Genomic DNA, 17,252 nt, shown 5'->3' with positions numbered 1-17,252 from the left:
CAGGCACCCACCACCACGCCCAGCTAATTTTTGTATCTTTAGTAGAGACAGGGTTTCACCATATTGGCCTTCTGGTCTCAAACTCCTGACTTCATGTGATCCGCCTGCCTCGGCCTCCCAAAGTGCTGGGATGATAGGCATGAGCCACCGCGCCCGGCCTGCGCTCTAACACATTCTCACGGGCTGCTGTTGCTGCTTACCTGGGGACTTCACTGTGAGAACCACTGCTCTAGAAAATGAAGGAGAAAAAGATGTTCATTTCTGAGGACCGTGGACACGTGGATTCCCCACTCCTTCCCTTTTTTCCCTTTCCTTCCTTCTTTGTCCAACATTTAATTGAGCATTAAAATCGGGACTACAGAGGAAAAAAAAAGAGTCTTGGACTAGAACACAGAGTCTAGAGCTGGGCTGGCCAGATGGTCGCTGGCTGCCCAAGGCCCAGCCTGTGTTGTGACCGGACGCGGAGGAATCCCAATGAGTCAGCTTGTGAATGGAAGGGAAACACCGTGTCCCAGGCCAGGGGCCAGGGCGGCTTGCCAGGTCCTGTGAGAGCCCAGGCAGAGCCTGGGCAGCCCTGTCCCTGGGGTTGGGTGGTCCCCAGGCGGCAGGACGCTGGGTGAGGAGCCGGTCTGTGGGAGAGCACCTGCTACAGGGCTGTGCCCGGCCAGGCCAGGCCTTCAGAGGCCGGGATGGAAAGCGGATGAGAAGTACGGTGAGCAGGACAGACGTCCTATGGGCAGTGGAGTGGCCTTGGCCTTGGCTGGCCAAGTTGTTCCATTTCCCCTTTTCAATACTCTGCCCCCCATGCTGAGCCCCGCAGGCCACCTTCCCATGGACCCACCCTCCAGGCTTCTGTAGCCTTCCCTTCCCTCCCTCACCGACCTGGCTTTCATTCCTCAGGGGCCTCCTATTTTCAAAGGAGAGAACTAGCCACTTTGATCAGCATGACCTAGGAGATGTCACCCTACACCAGTCAGAACCCGAGGACGATGCCAGAGGTGCCCCGTGCAAAGGCACAGCTCCAAGAGGGGCAGCAGACCTGGCCTCCCCTTCACCACTAGATCCATTTCTTCAACTGTGAAATGGGGCCAATAGGACATGTGTCGCCTGGCTGTGGGGATTTGATGAGATGACATCACGAAGAGGTTCTTTGTAACTGGTAGAGTCCATAGCCAGGTCCTCTCCGCAGGGAAGCCCCAAGGGTGGAAGATCCCTTTGGGTTAACCCACCACTATTTCCTCATACTCTTCAATATTGACTTGTGCTTTGATTTGGGCCATCACTTGGGAGTCTCAGTTCCTTAAGGTGACTGCTTGTTATTCGTTTGCTCTAATTTCATCTAAGTTGTCTAAGTTGTGAGCTGCCAGCTCCCCAACTAGACAAACTGCAGACCCCACCTCCTAGTAGTCTCGTCTGTACCTCCTAGAGACATACCTTACAAGAGGTGTTCCGGGGCCTGAGGAGGCATTTGGTGCCCTCACATCTACCTGCCATAATGCATGCAGGGCAGCCTCTAACAAAGTCCCATCCTCAAGGTCTGTCCAAGCAAAGGGGGTGGACACAGGGAGGAGATTAAGGACCCAGACTCTGGAGACATCTGCTTGGCTTCAAATCCCTGTTCCACAACTTGACGACTATGTCTTTGGGTGAGTTACTGTAAGACGAGGAGAGTCACTGTGCTCCCTCACTGGGTGGTTGTGAGGAGTGGATGGAGGAACAGGTGTAAAAGACTGGGGCCAGCCTGCACCTGGTGAGCTCCAGGTCAAGGTGAGCCCCTGCATTTGTAAGCGAGCTAAGCAGAAGCCACGAATGACGGCAGGGCTGCTTCATGTTGCTCCTGACTTCTGGTAATTTTCTGCTCTTACCACAGTCCCCTCCAGCACAACTGGACATGCTGCTGTAAGTGTAGTCTTCTTATCCGTCACAATAGGTAATTTGCCTTTTTTAAAAATTTTATTTTTGAGACAGAGTCTGGCTCTGTTGCCCAGGCTGGAGTGCAATGGCACAATTTTGGCTCACTGCAACCTCCACCTCCCAGGTTCAAGTGATTCTCGTGCCTCAGCTTCCCAAGTAGCTGGGACCACAGGTGTGTGCCACCATGCCTGGCTAATTTTTTTGTATTTTTAGTAGAGATGGGGTTTCGCCATATTGGCCAGGCTGGTCTCAAACTCCTGGCCTCAAGTGATTCTCCTGCCTTGGCCTCCCAAAGTGCTGAGATTATAGGCGTGAGCCACCATGCCCAGCTGTGCTTTTTCGATCAATCTATGTACCTCAGAAAATGCTCCAAAAGGTTGCAGTGAGCCGAGACTGTGTCACTGCACTCCAGCCTGGGCGACAGAGAGAGACTCCATCCCAAAAATCAAAATAAAACAAAACAAAAAAAACTGCTCCAGAAGCCCTAGCCAAAGTCTAAAGGTGGCCACTGGCCTGGGTGGCCAAGAGCTAACATCTTTACTCAAGGTTTTACACAATGCAGGGACTGCGCTGAATTCTTTACCTGGCTTGGGGGAAAAATGTTTAGCACAGTGACAAAAGGTTATCTATATCTATAGTAAATACAATTCTTTAAAATTGGCAAAAGCAATACCAATAACCCAATAGAAAAATGGGCAAAGGATACAAATAGGCAGTTCTCAGAAGTGCAAATCAGAATAACCAATAAACATGTGAAAAGATGCTTAGATGTATTAATAGAGAATTGCAAACTGAAGTACAAATGAGCCTGGGCATAGTGGCTTACACCTGTAATCCCAGCACTTTGGGAGGTGAAGGCAGCAGATCGTGTGAGCTCAGGAGTTTGAGCCTGGGCAACATGGTGAAACCCCGTCTCTACAAAAAAATTAAAAAATTAGCTGGGCATGATGTTGTGTGCCTGTAGTCCCAGCTACTTGGAAGGTTGAGGTGGGAGGGTTGCTTGGTCCTGGGACTTCGAGGCTGCTGTGAGCCATGATTGCGACCCTGCACTCCAGCCTGGGTGACAGAGTGAGACCCTGTCTCAAAAAAAAAAAAAAAAAAAAATGATGCCACTGTTTCATCTATCAGAATGGCTAAAATGTAAATGATTCCACTTTGTAAAATAAACAATGTTAACCCACATCTATGTGTATGTGGCAGGGTTTCCTCAAACTCGGCATTCTTGATATTTGGGGCTGGACGATTCTTTGTTGTGGAGACTGTCCTGTGGACTGTAGTTTGGCAGCATCTCTAGCCTCCACTCCCTAGATGCCAGCAGCACCTCCCTCCACTAGCAACCAAAAATGTCCGCAGACACTGACGAATGTCCCCTGGGGGGCAAATTGCCCCAAGTTGAGAACCACTTAGTATATAGGTAAACATGTACAGTTGTGTGCAATTTAATGAACACAATTAATTTTATCACCATTTTACATAAAAGGAAACTGAAGTGCATTTCTTAGGGTCCCACTGTAAGTTGAGGGCCTGAGATTCCAAGAAAAGTCTTATTTCAGAGCTCAGTGTCTTGCCCAAAACGCAGCCTCACTGCTCAATCACATTCTTGAGGTTTGATTGGCTGAATGCACGTGGAACATCAGGTTCGTGTTTCCAAGCAAGAATCATGGGTTGGGGAAGGCAAGTGTTTACTGTGGTCCAGCTGAGGACTGTGGTGTCTGAAACTCTGTCACATGGGAGGCTACAGGCCTGGGGCTGGCTTGGCTCCCGTGAAAACACCGCAGCAGGCAGCCAGTCCGGAAGGCGGCATCTGGCAGGGCCTCCAGGCCTTCTGAGTAAGGAAGACCCCAGCTTGCAAAAGACGTAGAGGCACCACTGTGACTGGAACTGCATAGCCACACCTATATCACCTATATTCAAGGGCAAAGGGCCAGCAGCCAGGGTGGAAGTGGGGGTAGGAGGTGGGGAGGGGATGGCTGGACTCCTGCTTCTTTTTCAGTTTCCCTCCCTTCTGGCCGCTGAACACCCAAGTACCTCCCCACTGTCCTCTCCACTCTGTCCTTCCTACAAAGCACCCTCTAGAGTGCAGCCAGCTGGGCAAGGCATGGTCCTATCAGGGGGCAGTGTGCGTGTGCATATGAAGCCTGCTGAGTACCTCAACCTTTGGCCTGATCATGAAGAGGGTGAACTGGCTTGTTTGGGGCAGAAGACTACAAGTTCTGTGAGGGCAGGGCCCACATAGCTTGTGCATCTTAGGGTGCTTGGGACACAGTGGAGATCAAGGTTGGATGGATGCAGCATGGAGGAGGGAATGGTGAGGATGGGCATCATGGTCAGGTATCTGTCGGTTGGAACAAACCTCCCAGGCCATCGAGTCCAACTTGCGTGAAGATAGTCACTGAGGAGCTGCAGTGACACCTGAGCCTGTGAATAAACCAGGTCCCATCAGGGGGCAGTGTGCACGTGCACATGAAGCCTGCTGGGTACCTCAACCCAGGCAGTTACCCAGGTACCCTGCTGGGTAACTCAGAGTTAAACCCTGCTCCTTGATGACCACTTGTGGTAGGACAGCGATGCTACTTAAAGAACTTAAGGAACGAATCTGATTAAATAATTATGATTTAGCATTTTAAGTGGAAACCTCTCATGGAGCTGCTTGTAGGAAACGCTGGCTGGCTGAGTTCCCTCCTTCTGCCCCTGCTGGCAGGGACTTTTAAGTTGGACAAATGGCCTCGCTGTGTTGGGCTGGCAGGGCTGCAGGCCTCCAGATTTCTGCTGGAAGCATCATCCCTTTCTTCTTTCAGGCTTTGTTGAGCCCCAGGTGGAGCTGATGGTGGCATCCTTTGGACCCCACTGTAAAGTCCTTGCAGACATCTGCCATGGCACGGTGACAGCTTTACTGCACATGCACTCACTTGAGGGCAGAGATCAGATCTTAAGATCTTACTGCAGAAACCTAGGGCCAGTGACTCACTCCTTGAGATGTCATCGTACCGATAGGTGGTGACGGTGGCGGTGCATTTCCACAATTTAGGACTTTTTCTGTCCATGGATCTCAATTCCGCTGCACCTTAGACTCTCTTGAAGATCTTCTAATGCCTAGGCCACACTCCAGGCCAATAAAATCAGAATCTGGGTAAGGCCTTGGGATCAATCTTTTTTTCAGACAGGGTCTCACTCTTGTCACCGGGCTGCAGTGCAGTGGTGCGATCATAGCTCATTGCGGCCTTGAACTCCTGGGCTCACTTGCTCCTCTTACCTCAGCCTCTGAGTAGCTGGGACCACAGGCACATGTCACAACACCTGGCTAATTTTTGTAGATACAGGGTCTCACTGTGTTGCCCAGGCTAGTCTCAAACTCCTAAGCTCAAGTGATCCTCCTGCCTGGGTCTCTTAAAGTGCTGGGATTGTAAGTGTGAGCCACTGTGCCTGGCCAGAATCAATCTTTTTTTTTTTTTTTTTTCTAAGACGGTGTCTCACTCTGTTGCCCAGGCTGGAGTGGCGCGATCTCGGCTCACTGCAACCTCCAACTCCCCGGTTCAAGTGATTCTTCTGCCTCAGCCTCCTGAGTAGCTGGGTGAAACCCCATCTCTACTAAAAATACAGAATCAATCTTTTTAAAAAGCTCCCTAAGTGTTTCCAAGGTGCAAAACTGAGAGCCTCTAAGTGGACTTTAGATGGAAGTGGGGTGGATGTTGATGGTGTAGGAACTTTGGAATTTTTGACTGTAGCTATTTTGGTGGTTGTGATTGAAGTAAAACTGCACCAGGGTCAGGAGACCTGCGGTAGGCCCAGCAACTCTGTGACCTATCTAAACTACACAACCTCAAGGGCAGGCTGTGGTATGGAGCTGCCCCACTGAGCCATCTGCAGAGGTGCTATCACTCAACGATGAAAGACTCAACGAACCAGCCTTTAACGACCAGTCTTTTCTATTTCAAGAGCAGTCTGGACTCCTATAGCCCCTGATTCAGGTGCAAACTAAAAATTTTAAGATTGGCAAGCAACAGACACTCCTTAAGTGGTTCCTAACTCTCCACAGGTGCAGAACACTTAAGGGTCCCAACATCTGATTGAAACACAGCCCACACCAAAGCACAAGATGGCACCTCACACACATTAGGGTGGCTACTGTAACAAGGACAAGGATGTGGAGAAATTGAAATTGTTGCACACCATCGGTGGGAACATAAAACGGTGTAGCTGCAGTGGAAAATGGGACAGCAGTTCCCACAGAAAAATTAAAGAATTACCATATGATCCGGCAATTCCACTACTAGGTATATATTCAAAGGAAAGCAGGGTCTCAGATATTTTTCTTTTTTCTGAGACAGTCTCACTCTGTCACCCAGGCTGGAGTGCAGTGGCACAATCTCGGCTCACTGCAACCTCCACCTCCTGAGTTCAAGCGATTCTCCTGCCTCCGCCTCCTGAGTAGCTGGGATTATAGGCGCGCACCACCACACCCAGCTAATTTTTCTATTTTTAGTAGAGACAGGGTTTCGCCATGTTGGCCAGAGTGGTCTCGAATCCTGATCTCAGATGATCCGCCCGCCTCGGCCTCCCAACGTACTGTGATTACAGGTGTGAACGCCCGGCCTGGCCTCAGGTATCTGTATATCCATGGTCACAGGGTTATTTGCAACAGCCAAGAGGTGGAGGCAACTCAAGTGTCCACCAACAGATGAGTGATTAAACAAAATACGGTACATACACATGATGAGGTATCAGCAGCCTCAAGCAAGAAGGCAATTCTGACACATGCTACAGCGTGGATAAACCTTGAGGACATTATGCTAAGTGAAATAAGCCGGTCACGAAAAGACATGCTGTACTTTTCCACTTGTATGAGGGACCTAGAGAAGTCAAATTCACAGAGACACAATGTAGAACCGTGGTTGCCAGGGGCTGGGGAGGTGGAAGGAATGGGGAGTTAGTGCTCAATGGGTACAGACATTTGTACATATTATTTGGGGGCGGGCAAAGTGAAGAGAAAAGAAGGTTCAAATTCCAGACTGGGGATGAGACAAGGTGCTTCATCCCTTCCTCGGTTTTATTCTTACTCAATGCAGGATAGAAAATGTTTCAAAGACTCACAGGAATATCTGTGGGAATGCTGATAGTGTTTCTGTTGAGAACCCAGAAAAAGGAAACTAAAAAAAAATTAACTGGCCAGGCACAGTGGCTCACACCACCCAGCACTTTGGGAGGCCACGGTGGAGGACCGCTTGAGCCCAGGAGTTTGAAACCAGGCTGAGCAATAAACCAAAACCCCTGTCTCTACAAAACAAATTAAAAAAACTGTTAGAAGCAAGCAAGTAGGTATGGATATCACCCCAGAGGGCAAGGTGAGAAGGATGTCCAAACAGTGGCTAGCTAATGGCATCTCAGGATTTCTATGAAATGCTTAAGTCGAGGCCGGGCATGGTGGCTCACGCCTGTAATCCCAGCAATTTGGGAGGTGGAGGCAGGCGGATCACCTGAGATTAGGAGTTCGAGACTAGCCTGGCCAACATGGTGAAACCCCATCTACTAAAAATACAAAAATTAGTCAGGCGTGGTGGCACATGCCTATAATCTCAGCTACTTGGGAGGCTGAGGCAGGAGAATCGCTTGAACCTGGGAGGTGGAGGTTGCAGTGGAGCTGAGATTGCGCCATTGCACTCAGCCTGGGTAACAAGAGCAGAAGTCCATCTCAAAAAAAGAACTCACAGCTCTCATGAAAAGTTTGTGAACCCCACCAAATGATCAATCTTTTTTTTTTTTTTTTTTTTGAGACGGGAGTCTCGCTCTGTCGCCCAGGCTGGAGTGCAGTGGCGCAATCTCGGCTCACTGCAAGCTTCGCCTCCCAGGTTCACGCCATTCTCCTGCCTCAGCCTCTCCGAGTAGCTGAGACCACAGGCGCCCGCCACCACGCCCGGCTAATTTTTTGTATTTTTAGTACAGATGGGGTTTCACCGTGGTCTCGATCTCCTGACCTCGTGATCCGCCCGCCTCGGCCTCCCAAAGTGCTGGGATTACAAGCGTGAGCCACCGCGCCCGGCCTCTCCATTACATTTTGATTAAAAATGACAATGCAGATTAGTCCATGTTCTTGAATCCATCCATCAGATTTGACTTGGGCCTACTTTCCAAAACTCAAATGCATCCTCAATGGGCACTTACAGTCCTAAGAAGACTCCAAAGCCTCTGCCACGTTAAACTGCCAAGGCCACTCTCGGAGGCTTCCGAGCATAGGGAACCACCAAAGTGAGCGTGTAATTCCCTAAGGCCACCACAGTGAGAGTCCTTGATCATCAGGATGTGCAAGCTCCCACATGTGTTTAAAAACCAGACATGCTGTCTTAACACTCATCCATCAGGAAAAAAAACAGAGCTGCCCAGGAACCATGTGGATGGGTGGGGCAGAAGGACATCCCTCACATCCCAAAACACGTCGGGGGTCTGATCTAAGTGTGATGGTCACAGCCCTGCCAATATGCAGGGCTTGCTCCTTTGCCTCTGCGCCCTCAGTGCCTGGGAGAGATGGAACCCATGGAACCAACAGTCATCCATTCACCATGTGTCAGTCACCAGGTTACTCTGTGATCTCCTTTAAGGACACTCTCACAATTCTAGTGTGTGTAGAAATCATCAAGTGAATATGCCCTTTAACTCAAAGAATGAATGTCTTACACTGCAGGATGGGCCCTTGCTGCCTGCCTCAAAACTGTCATATTCCTCTGTGCCCATGCCTTGGTGAACCTGGCAGACCCCGTTAGGAGGTACTGATTTCCGTCAGGCTTTCCCCAGTGTAGGCCTAGGAAGTGCAGGCTGGGTCCTATTGCATGTCTGTAGGGAGCAACATGGTCACTCTCCCTTGACAAAGCCTCCCTTGATCCCCAACCCTACCCCTAAGGTCACAGCAGCAGCCTCCCCACCCCAGACCAAGGCTAGCACAGCTTCTGCATAAAGGCTTCTCCCCTGTGCTTCTCCTGGCCACAGGGCCAGCAGCTAGCTCTGGAAGGAGGTCACTGCAGAGGTAGGCCAGGGGCAGAGGCGGAGGAGGCTGCAGAGGCTGAGCTCTTCCCCCTAAGGCCTCAGACAAGAAAGAACAGGAAGAGGGACCCAAGACCTGACTGTGCCAAGAAAATCCCTGCCCTGGGTTCTCAAATCCAGATGCAGAAACTGCAAACCAAGGGAAAAAATTGTTTTAAAAAACCCAAGTTTTTTTTCTTTCCTAACAGCTAGTTCCAATGATGTTTATTACCCACCCTGAGCTGAAATAACAGTAGACAAAGATAGAAGCAGCCTCTGGTTTTACAAAAGCCTTTGTACAAGTCCTCTCTGTCTTTTCTTTTTTTTTTTTTATTAGTTTTTTTTTTGCACACAAAACAATAAACATTTTCTAAAAATACAAACAAAAAGATGCGTATCAAACATATTAGGAAGGTTGCACATGGGAAGACGGGGAATAGAAATGGGGAGTGGGAATTAAAGAAAATAAATGAGAGAGGGACTTTACATGGATCAGTGATAATAACTCAATCCTCTATTTGACAAAGAAGAAGGAGAAGAGGAAGAAAAAGAAAGTGGGATAAAGGATCAGAAAGGGAGGAAAATAGAAAAAATCAGAGCATGACTCCAGGGTAGACCTGTTTTGTTGTCACTGGGTTGGTTGGTTGGTTTTTCTGTTGTATTTTTCATATGTTTCGCCATGTTGGCCAGACTGGTCTCGAACTCCTAGCCTGAAGTGATCAACCCGCCTCGGCCCCCCAGAGTGCTGGTACCACAGGCGTGAGCCACCACGTCCAGCCCCCTCATTGCTTCTGGCCTCCGTGGTAGACCTCCCAGACGGGGCGGTTGGGCAGAGGCGCTCCTCAATTCCCAGATGGGGCGGCCGGGCAGAGACGCTCCTCACTTCTTCCCAGACGGGGCGGCCGGGCAGAGGTGCTCCTCACTTCTTCAAAGACGGGGCGGCCGGGAAGAGGTGCTCCTCATTTCTTCCCAGACGGGGCGGTCGGGCAGAGGCGCTCTTCACTTCCCAGATGGGGCGGCCGGGCAGAGACGCTCCTCACTTCTTCCCAGACGGGGCGGCCGGGCAGAGACGCTCCTCACTTCTTCCCAGACGGGGCGGCCGGGTAGAGGCGCTCCTAACTTCTTCCCAGACGGGGCGGCCGAGCAGAGGCGCTCCTCACTTCCCAGACGACGAGTGGCCGGGCAGAGGCGCTCCTCACTTCCCAGACGATGGGTGGCCAGGCAGAGGCGCTCCGCACTTCCCAGACAATGGGTGGCCGGGCAGAGGCGCTCCTCACTTCCCAGATCGGTGGCCGGGCAGAGGGGCTCCTCACTTCCCAGACGGGGCGGCCGGGCAGAGGTGCTCCTCACTTCCCACACGGGGCGGCCGGGCAGAGGCGCTCCTCACTTCCCAGACGATGGGTGGCCGGGCAGAGGCGCTCCTCACTTCCCAGACGGGGCGGCCGGGCAGAGGCGCTCCTCACTTCCCAGACGGGGCGGCCGGGCAGAGGCGCTCCTCACTTCCCAGACGGGGCGGCCGGGCAGAGGCGCTCCTCACTTCCCAGACGGGGCGGCCGGGCAGAGGCGCTCCTCACTTCCCAGACGGGGCGGCCGGGCAGAGGCGCTCCTCACTTCTTCCCGGACGGGGCGGCCGGGCAGAGGCACTCCTCACTTCTTCCCGGACGGGGCGGCCGGGCAGAGGCGCTCCTCACTTCTTCCCGGACGGGGCGGCCGGGCAGAGGCGCTCCTCACTTCCCACACGGGGCGGCCGGGCAGAGGCGCTCCTCACTTCCCACACGGGGCGGCCAGGCAGAGGCGCTCCTCACTTCTTCCCGGACGGGGCGGCCGGGCAGAGGTGCTCCTCACTTCCCACACGGGGTGGCCGGGCAGAGGCAGGTGCTCCTCACTTCTTCCCAGACGGGGTGGCTGGGCAGAGGCGCTCCTCACTTCTTCCCAGACGGGGCGGCCGGGCAGAGGCGCTCCTCACTTCCCAGACGATCGGTGGCCGGGCCGAGGGGCTCCTCACTTCCCAGACGGGGCGGCCGGGCCGAGGCGCTCCTCACTTCTTCCCAGACAGGGCGGCCGGGCAGAGGCACTCCTCACTTCCCAGACGATGGGTGGCCGGGCAGAGGCGCTCCTCACTTCCCAGACGATGGGTGGCCGGGCAGAGGCGCTCCTCACTTCCCAGACGATCGGTGGCCGGGCCGAGGGGCTCCTCACTTCCCAGACGGGGCGGCCGGGCCGAGGCGCTCCTCACTTCTTCCCAGACAGGGCGGCCGGGCAGAGGCACTCCTCACTTCCCAGACGATGGGTGGCCGGGCAAAGGCGCTCCTCACTTCCCAGACGATGGGTGGCCGGGCAGAGGCGCTCCTCACTTCCCAGACGATGGGTGGCTGGGCAGTCCTCTCTGTCTTTTCTGCCCATGCCAGGGAAATGCGTTGCTGGTGCTAGAGGGAGAGGAAATGTGGACGACCAAGAACAGGGCGGCACAGTCCTCTGGGCTGGAGGCCTGTGTTCCTTCCCATAAGCAGGGCCTACGGGGCGTATGGGGCGGAACATAGGCCTCCGCACCAAACTGACAGCAGAGAAAAGCCAGGCAACCTGTTCAATCGCCCCAGCAGTGACCTGGGTTTTATGTGTGGGAGTGAACTGCTGCGGCCCTAGAGCGACTGCCCCCAGCCTTGGGGCTGATATGATCTAGAAGGACACCTTGCCACACAGTGCCAGGGCCAGGACCCTGGCCAGGCAGAGAGGTTGGGTGGGTGGAGGACTGTGCTACCCTTTACTTGACTTAGGGAAGAAGTCTTGATGGGGACTCTTTGTGGACTCTGGCCCCAGGGGCTGGAGCAGCTGGAAGAAGCAGGCCTTGGGCAGCAGGCTCCATGTTCCTGCTCATCGGGAGCCCCCAGGAATCTTGTCTGTTGTCCCTGGCCACTCACAGCAAAAGAACCCCGCTTCCCTACTCTGGAGGTGCCTGGGGTCCCCAGTAGCAAAGCATGGCTTCCCCTTGGTCTTCTCAGTGAATCAGGACTTCTCCTTAAGGGTTATGCCACAGAGGCCTGCTGCAGCACAGGTGAGGCCCCAGCCATCTCAGGGGGACTCAGAAGACTTGGTAAACCTTGATAAAAATCCAGAGACAGGGAGGGGCAAGGATGAGCAACTCTGTCACTTTCCAGGTGAAGCTGGCCCAGCTCAGAGGCCCACTGCTTTCAGGCCCAAGGTCGCTGCTGTGCTCTGTACTGTCACTTGGAACTGCCCTGGATTCCAGTCTGCTGGTCCTCTCATGCAGAAGGCAGGCTGGGCCACGCCTTCACCGAAGGTCCTTGGAGCTGGGCAGATGGTGCCGGGGTAGCTGCTATCTCAGGGGCTGCTTGAGCTCGAACAGGCCTGTCCCGCCCTTGACAACCTTCCCAACCACAAGACAGGCAGAAGGAGACCTCAGCTCATCGTGGGATCCTGGCAGAGACACAAGAACACGTGTCAGGGTGTTGAGGTGGAAGTTGGGAATGCCATGAGGGGATTGCGGGGCTGAGCACCGAAGCCTCAGGACTCAGGTGGGTCCTGAGTCTCTGAAGCTGGTGGGATCACGAGGCAAGCCCGCTTTAGCACTTGAGAGGGGAAGGCCCTCTTCCTGTTCCTTCAAAGGGTAGAGGCAGCTGTCGTGTCTGCTGTTCAGCCCCCTCCAGCTGCCCCAGCTCCCCTCAGATCCCAAGATCCCACTGGTGTGCAAGGAACCATGGAAAGATGCCCATGGGTGTTCAGGAGAGGGGAGGCCAGGGCTCCTGCCCACGCACTAACCCAGCAGGGTGGCTTGCTTCAGAAACTGGAAGCTGGTTTCAAATGTCATCTGCTGTAGCGGGAAAGAGTTTGACCGGATCCCAAAGCGATTCAGTGGCTTGTAGACACCCTCAAAGCACATATAATCAGCAACCAGGGAGAGATGGCGAGGGTCGACCGCGATGCCTGTCAAACGGGAGGTAAAATTAGGAGGGATTAAGCAGTGACCACGGGAACAGTCAGCAGACACAAGCCAGGCTGCCTCCACATCAGCACATGGCTTGGGAGTTAGACTCTGGGGCTCCCCTGCAGCTCCGCCACCTGCTCAAGCTACTTAACCCTTCCCTGTGGTCTGGGGCATCTTTTCCCTGACCCCTGCATCCTGCTTCCCGCTTCCTTCCAGCAGCACAGGAAATGAGGATCTAACCGCACTGTTTTCACTTGGGAACTAAAACCGCAAAGGCAGGATGGGGCCAAGTCATCAATCAGGAGCTTCCTCTAAGGGACCAGCAGATGAGACACCATTGAAGCAGCCTCAGTGATGGGAGATGTCACCTCTTCACAGATCTGCAGTCTCCTACAGGTGCACTCACTGCATCCATGCTGCAGTGCCTGCCTTGGTGCTGGACTGACTCGATGCTGGACCGACACGGTCCTGACCCTCCTGCCCTGAGCCTTCTGGTGTTCCGGCTGGCACCCAGACCTTGGGGTGTTATCTGCAAGCTCCTCTTACCATACACGGCAAACACATCCTTGATCTCCTTCTCGATCACCCGCAGCGCGGCCTCGATGCCGTACGTGTTGGCCATGGCATGGATGTCGTTGGAGTAGAGGCGGCGCAGATCCAGGACCTGGAGAGAGGAAGGAAGGGATTTATTTAGAGGGCCTGGCCTTCTGCTCCCTTCTGCCTGCATATCTCCCCCTGGCCGCTCTCTCTCTCCTTGTGTCTGGCAGCTCGGTACAGCTGAAGACAAAGTGGTCAAGAGGTGGCCCAGGATTAGCAGAAGGAGATGGCTAGGCAGAGCTGCTGACGGCTCGCTGGCTGGGGCCCAAGGTCTATATTGTCATTACAAGAATCCAGGGATAACTTTGGACATGCTTTAGATTCAATAGGAAGAAAAGGATTTTTTCTTCTTATTTTTAAACTGAGACACCTGTTTACTAGGATTAAGGCTTCCTCTGGGAGGCAAGGAAAGCTCCCCCAGCAGTGACACATTACACACCCCTCCAGGGTGCACGGAGTGGGGGCCGGTCAGCCGCACAGGCATCTGCTGGGCCTCACCAAGGGGCCAAGGCTACGGCTGAGCTGTCTTGGAGGAGCCTCTCACCCTGCACTCTCGGCAGGTGCCAATCTCCCTGCTCATCCTCTGGGAAGTGTTTGGTAAAAGGGTTCAGGGGAGCAGGAGACTTTGCAGGGTGGTCATTGGCCGGGGCAGAAGCGTACATGGCAGGGGGAGCTTTGGTAGCCTGGTGTAGACTTGTTGGGGGGTTAGGCTAGAGGGCCCCAGATCCTCAGTGTTCTGTGGGGGAAACCCAGAAAGTTCTGAGAGAGTTGGTGAAGTGGGAGAACTTGGAGACACAGCTCAGAGGAAAGGACAGACGAGCTGGTGAGCAGGTGGGACAGGAATGCCAGGGCACCTCTACCCCTGGGACCCCCTTTACCAGATAAAGCGAACAGCATCTAGGCAGGCGATGCAGCAATGATTTCCTACAACTCTACTTCGGGAGGGTCTTAATTTCTTTTTTTTGTTGTTTTTTTGAGACAGTCTTGCTCTGTCCCCCAGTCTGGAGTGCAGTGGCGCGATCTCGGCTTACTGCAAACTCCAGCTCCCAGGTTCTCGCCATTCTCCTGCCTCAGCCTCCCGAGTAGCTGGGACTACAGGCGCCCGTTACCACGCCCGGCTTTTTTTTTTTGTATTTTTTAGTAGAGACGGGGTTTCACCATGTTAACCAGGATGGTCTTGATCTCCTGACCTCATGATCTGCCTGCCTCAGCCTCCCAAAGTGCTGGGATTACAGGCGTGAACCACCACGCCCGGCCCGAGGGTCTTAATTTCAAGGAAAAAACTCTACTCAAATTAGCCCGGGCAACTCTGGGTTGGATAAGTTCAGCACAGTGCTTCACTGGGGACCTGAATGAGGCTAACATGCCCCAGAATCCCCGGGAGGCGGACGAGGGCACGCACACTTGGTTTGGGGAATGTGGCCTGGAAGCACGCACGGCTCAGGAAGGGCCAGAGTAAATCGGCTGGAGCGAGCCTCCCGGTGGCCGGGTCCTGAGACAACGTGGGGTGAGGGCTAATGCTTTGTCCTAGGCCAGCAGACAGCCTGTCTTACCTCTGCATACTTGAACAGCTCTGGGAGGTTGATTCCTTCTGTGTTTAGCACAAGCTCCTTCTCGTTCTTATTGTTGGTTGTTTCATTCAGGAGGCACCGAGTGATGCCCTTGGTCGCATAGATGACGGCGCCATGGGCCAAAGATACTACCAGGGAGCTCATGTCAAAGTTGATCTTCATCAGAGGGAGCTTCACTGTCACCTGCAAAAGGAGGGAGAGCTGGGTAGGGTGACAGCCACCCCAGTCCCCACAAAGAGGACTGAGGCGAGACTCCTTCAAAACCTTTTCAGGAACTCCCTGGCGGGGGGAAGGTGGTCCTGCTGGGCAAGCCGGCAGGTAGTCTCAACACTGGAGATGGCTGAACTGTGTACAGGTCACCCATCTCCAGTCCCCCAGATTCAGGGGGAAACAGTGGGGTTGTTTTCACAGCTGTCGGTGGCAACGCTGAGATTCACATCCACTCTGCACTGCCCTTAATGTCCTTAAAGACCACAGAGCACAGTACACGTTGTTTCACGTGTGCAAATCCCATCAGTGGTTCTTGTTATTACCCCATCACTTGGGAACCACTGAACTGGATCAAAGGAAAGACAAAGCGTAAGCGTGTGCACATGTCTAGGCATCCAGACCATCCGGGTTTTAAGGGAACCATGAAAGCCCTAAAAAGATGGTGACATGGGCTGTGCATGTGGGGAACTGAAGTGTCCCTGCCTGAGGGCACGAACAGTGTCTCTACAACACATGTGGTCCATGTTAACATATGTGTTGTACTGAAGATTAAAGGAGGTGGTGTATTTGAAAGTACCTAAAGGGCCTGGTAAATCAGTCCTATGTGTCTTGAAAGATCAGGGAGAACTGGCTTACTAGGGGTTTGAAAATGACATGTGTGGGCCCTTTTTTGGGGCAGAGGGTTTATAGCTATCACCAGATTCCTAAAGGGATCTGGGATTACAAAGAACAAATGACTCTCACAGGCCCCAAACAGGAGGCCTGGGTGTGCTCCGAGCGGGAGACCATGGGGAGTGTTGGCTGCCCCCTGCCCAGCTGTGCAGGGGAGCTCAGCAGCCCCCTTCCACAGAGGCACTTGGCCAGCTGGACCGACCACCCAAGCCCTGGCCTGCACAGCCACACTGACCTGGCACCACAGGCTCTCCTCCGTGTCGTACTGGTAGTCATCTATGAACGAGTGGATCTCACGCACAGCCTGGACCCGGCGCTCCATGGCCTCGGGCCCCTGGGGCTCCTGGCTGTGGGTGGGTTTCCGGGGCTGCGTCAGGAGGGCGGGAAGGGACGGGTCCTCCTCAGCGCCTGAGCCCACCTCTTCATCTTGCTCTCGGGTCTTTCGAGCACCTTCCCTGTGGGGATTTCGTTCCTCCTGCATGTCTTCATCGTCGTTCTCCTCGCCCTCCCTCTCCTCCTCTTCCTCACTCTCATAATCAACCTGGCAGAAAAGGGAGCACAGGCTGTGTCACTTGGGGCCCCACCATCTACCTGGACTCTGCCTGTGGAACAAAGACCCCCGCAAAGCCTTGGCTGGCCTGGGCTACCCAGGCCCCACCTGCTCCACACTCCCAACTCCTCTGCTCCGGCCTGGTTAGTCTTTCTTCTTCCTTTTTCCTTCAGAATGCCACCTGTCTGTCCCACTGAGCCCCCCACAGAGGTGGAGCTCACCCTCACTCGGCCCTCGCTGGTGCACCCACTCACCAGTAAGTTCCCTCGGCCACTATGACAGCAGGGGACTGGTTTGCGGGAGGAGAGAGAGGTATGTTTTCATTGTAAAAACCAGAGGCAGCCTGACTTTTTCTTGCCAGAAGCCTGTCTAGGTCCTTGAGTCTGATTCAAGTCTAGGGATGGCCAGATCTAAAAGGCAGCCCAAGAGTGGACCCGTGCCAAATTCCCGCCCTATGAACCCCATCTTCTCAAGAGAGAGGTATGCTGGGCAGGCAGGTGCTGCTTCAGGGTTCCTTGTGGGTTCATGACACAGAGGTGTGGCCTGGGTGCCGGGAGATAATCCCTCCAGGTTAACAGGGAAGGGGGCTGGGACCACAGCCCCTTCACCCCACACACGGTCTCTCACCTCCTCCTCCTGCTTCTCCTTGCGTTTGGCATCAGAGGCATCAGCGTCCCCCTCCTCAGCTTCAGCATCCACAATGTGCCCCTCCTCTTCCTCATCACCCTCCTGCTCTCCCTGTGGTTTGTGGGCAAGGAGGAAAACGATTAACTCCAATATCTAG

General features: G+C 53.8%; 1 protein-coding gene across 2 annotated transcripts in view; it reads right to left on the bottom strand.

The window, feature by feature from the left end:
- Positions 1-9,416: 9,416 nt before the first annotated feature.
- Positions 9,417-17,252, bottom strand: part of LOC129461651 (DNA-directed RNA polymerase I subunit RPA1-like) — a 66,534-nt gene continuing 58,698 nt past the window's right edge. For both annotated transcript variants that reach the window (XM_055240877.2, XM_055240878.2), the window contains 6 exons: positions 17,096-17,206; positions 16,154-16,459; positions 15,019-15,219; positions 13,415-13,532; positions 12,703-12,867; positions 9,417-12,360 (listed from right to left, as the gene is read on the bottom strand). In XM_055240877.2, coding sequence (XP_055096852.1) covers positions 12,260-12,360; positions 12,703-12,867; positions 13,415-13,532; positions 15,019-15,219; positions 16,154-16,459; positions 17,096-17,206 — 1,002 coding nt within the window. In that variant the 3' untranslated portion in view covers positions 9,417-12,259. The remainder of the gene's footprint in view (positions 12,361-12,702; positions 12,868-13,414; positions 13,533-15,018; positions 15,220-16,153; positions 16,460-17,095; positions 17,207-17,252) is intronic.

Source organism: Symphalangus syndactylus, chromosome 14 (assembly GCF_028878055.3).
Source record: "Symphalangus syndactylus isolate Jambi chromosome 14, NHGRI_mSymSyn1-v2.1_pri, whole genome shotgun sequence".
Taxonomy (NCBI): domain Eukaryota; kingdom Metazoa; phylum Chordata; class Mammalia; order Primates; family Hylobatidae; genus Symphalangus; species Symphalangus syndactylus.
This window is presented reverse-complemented; position numbering and strand designations above follow the sequence as displayed.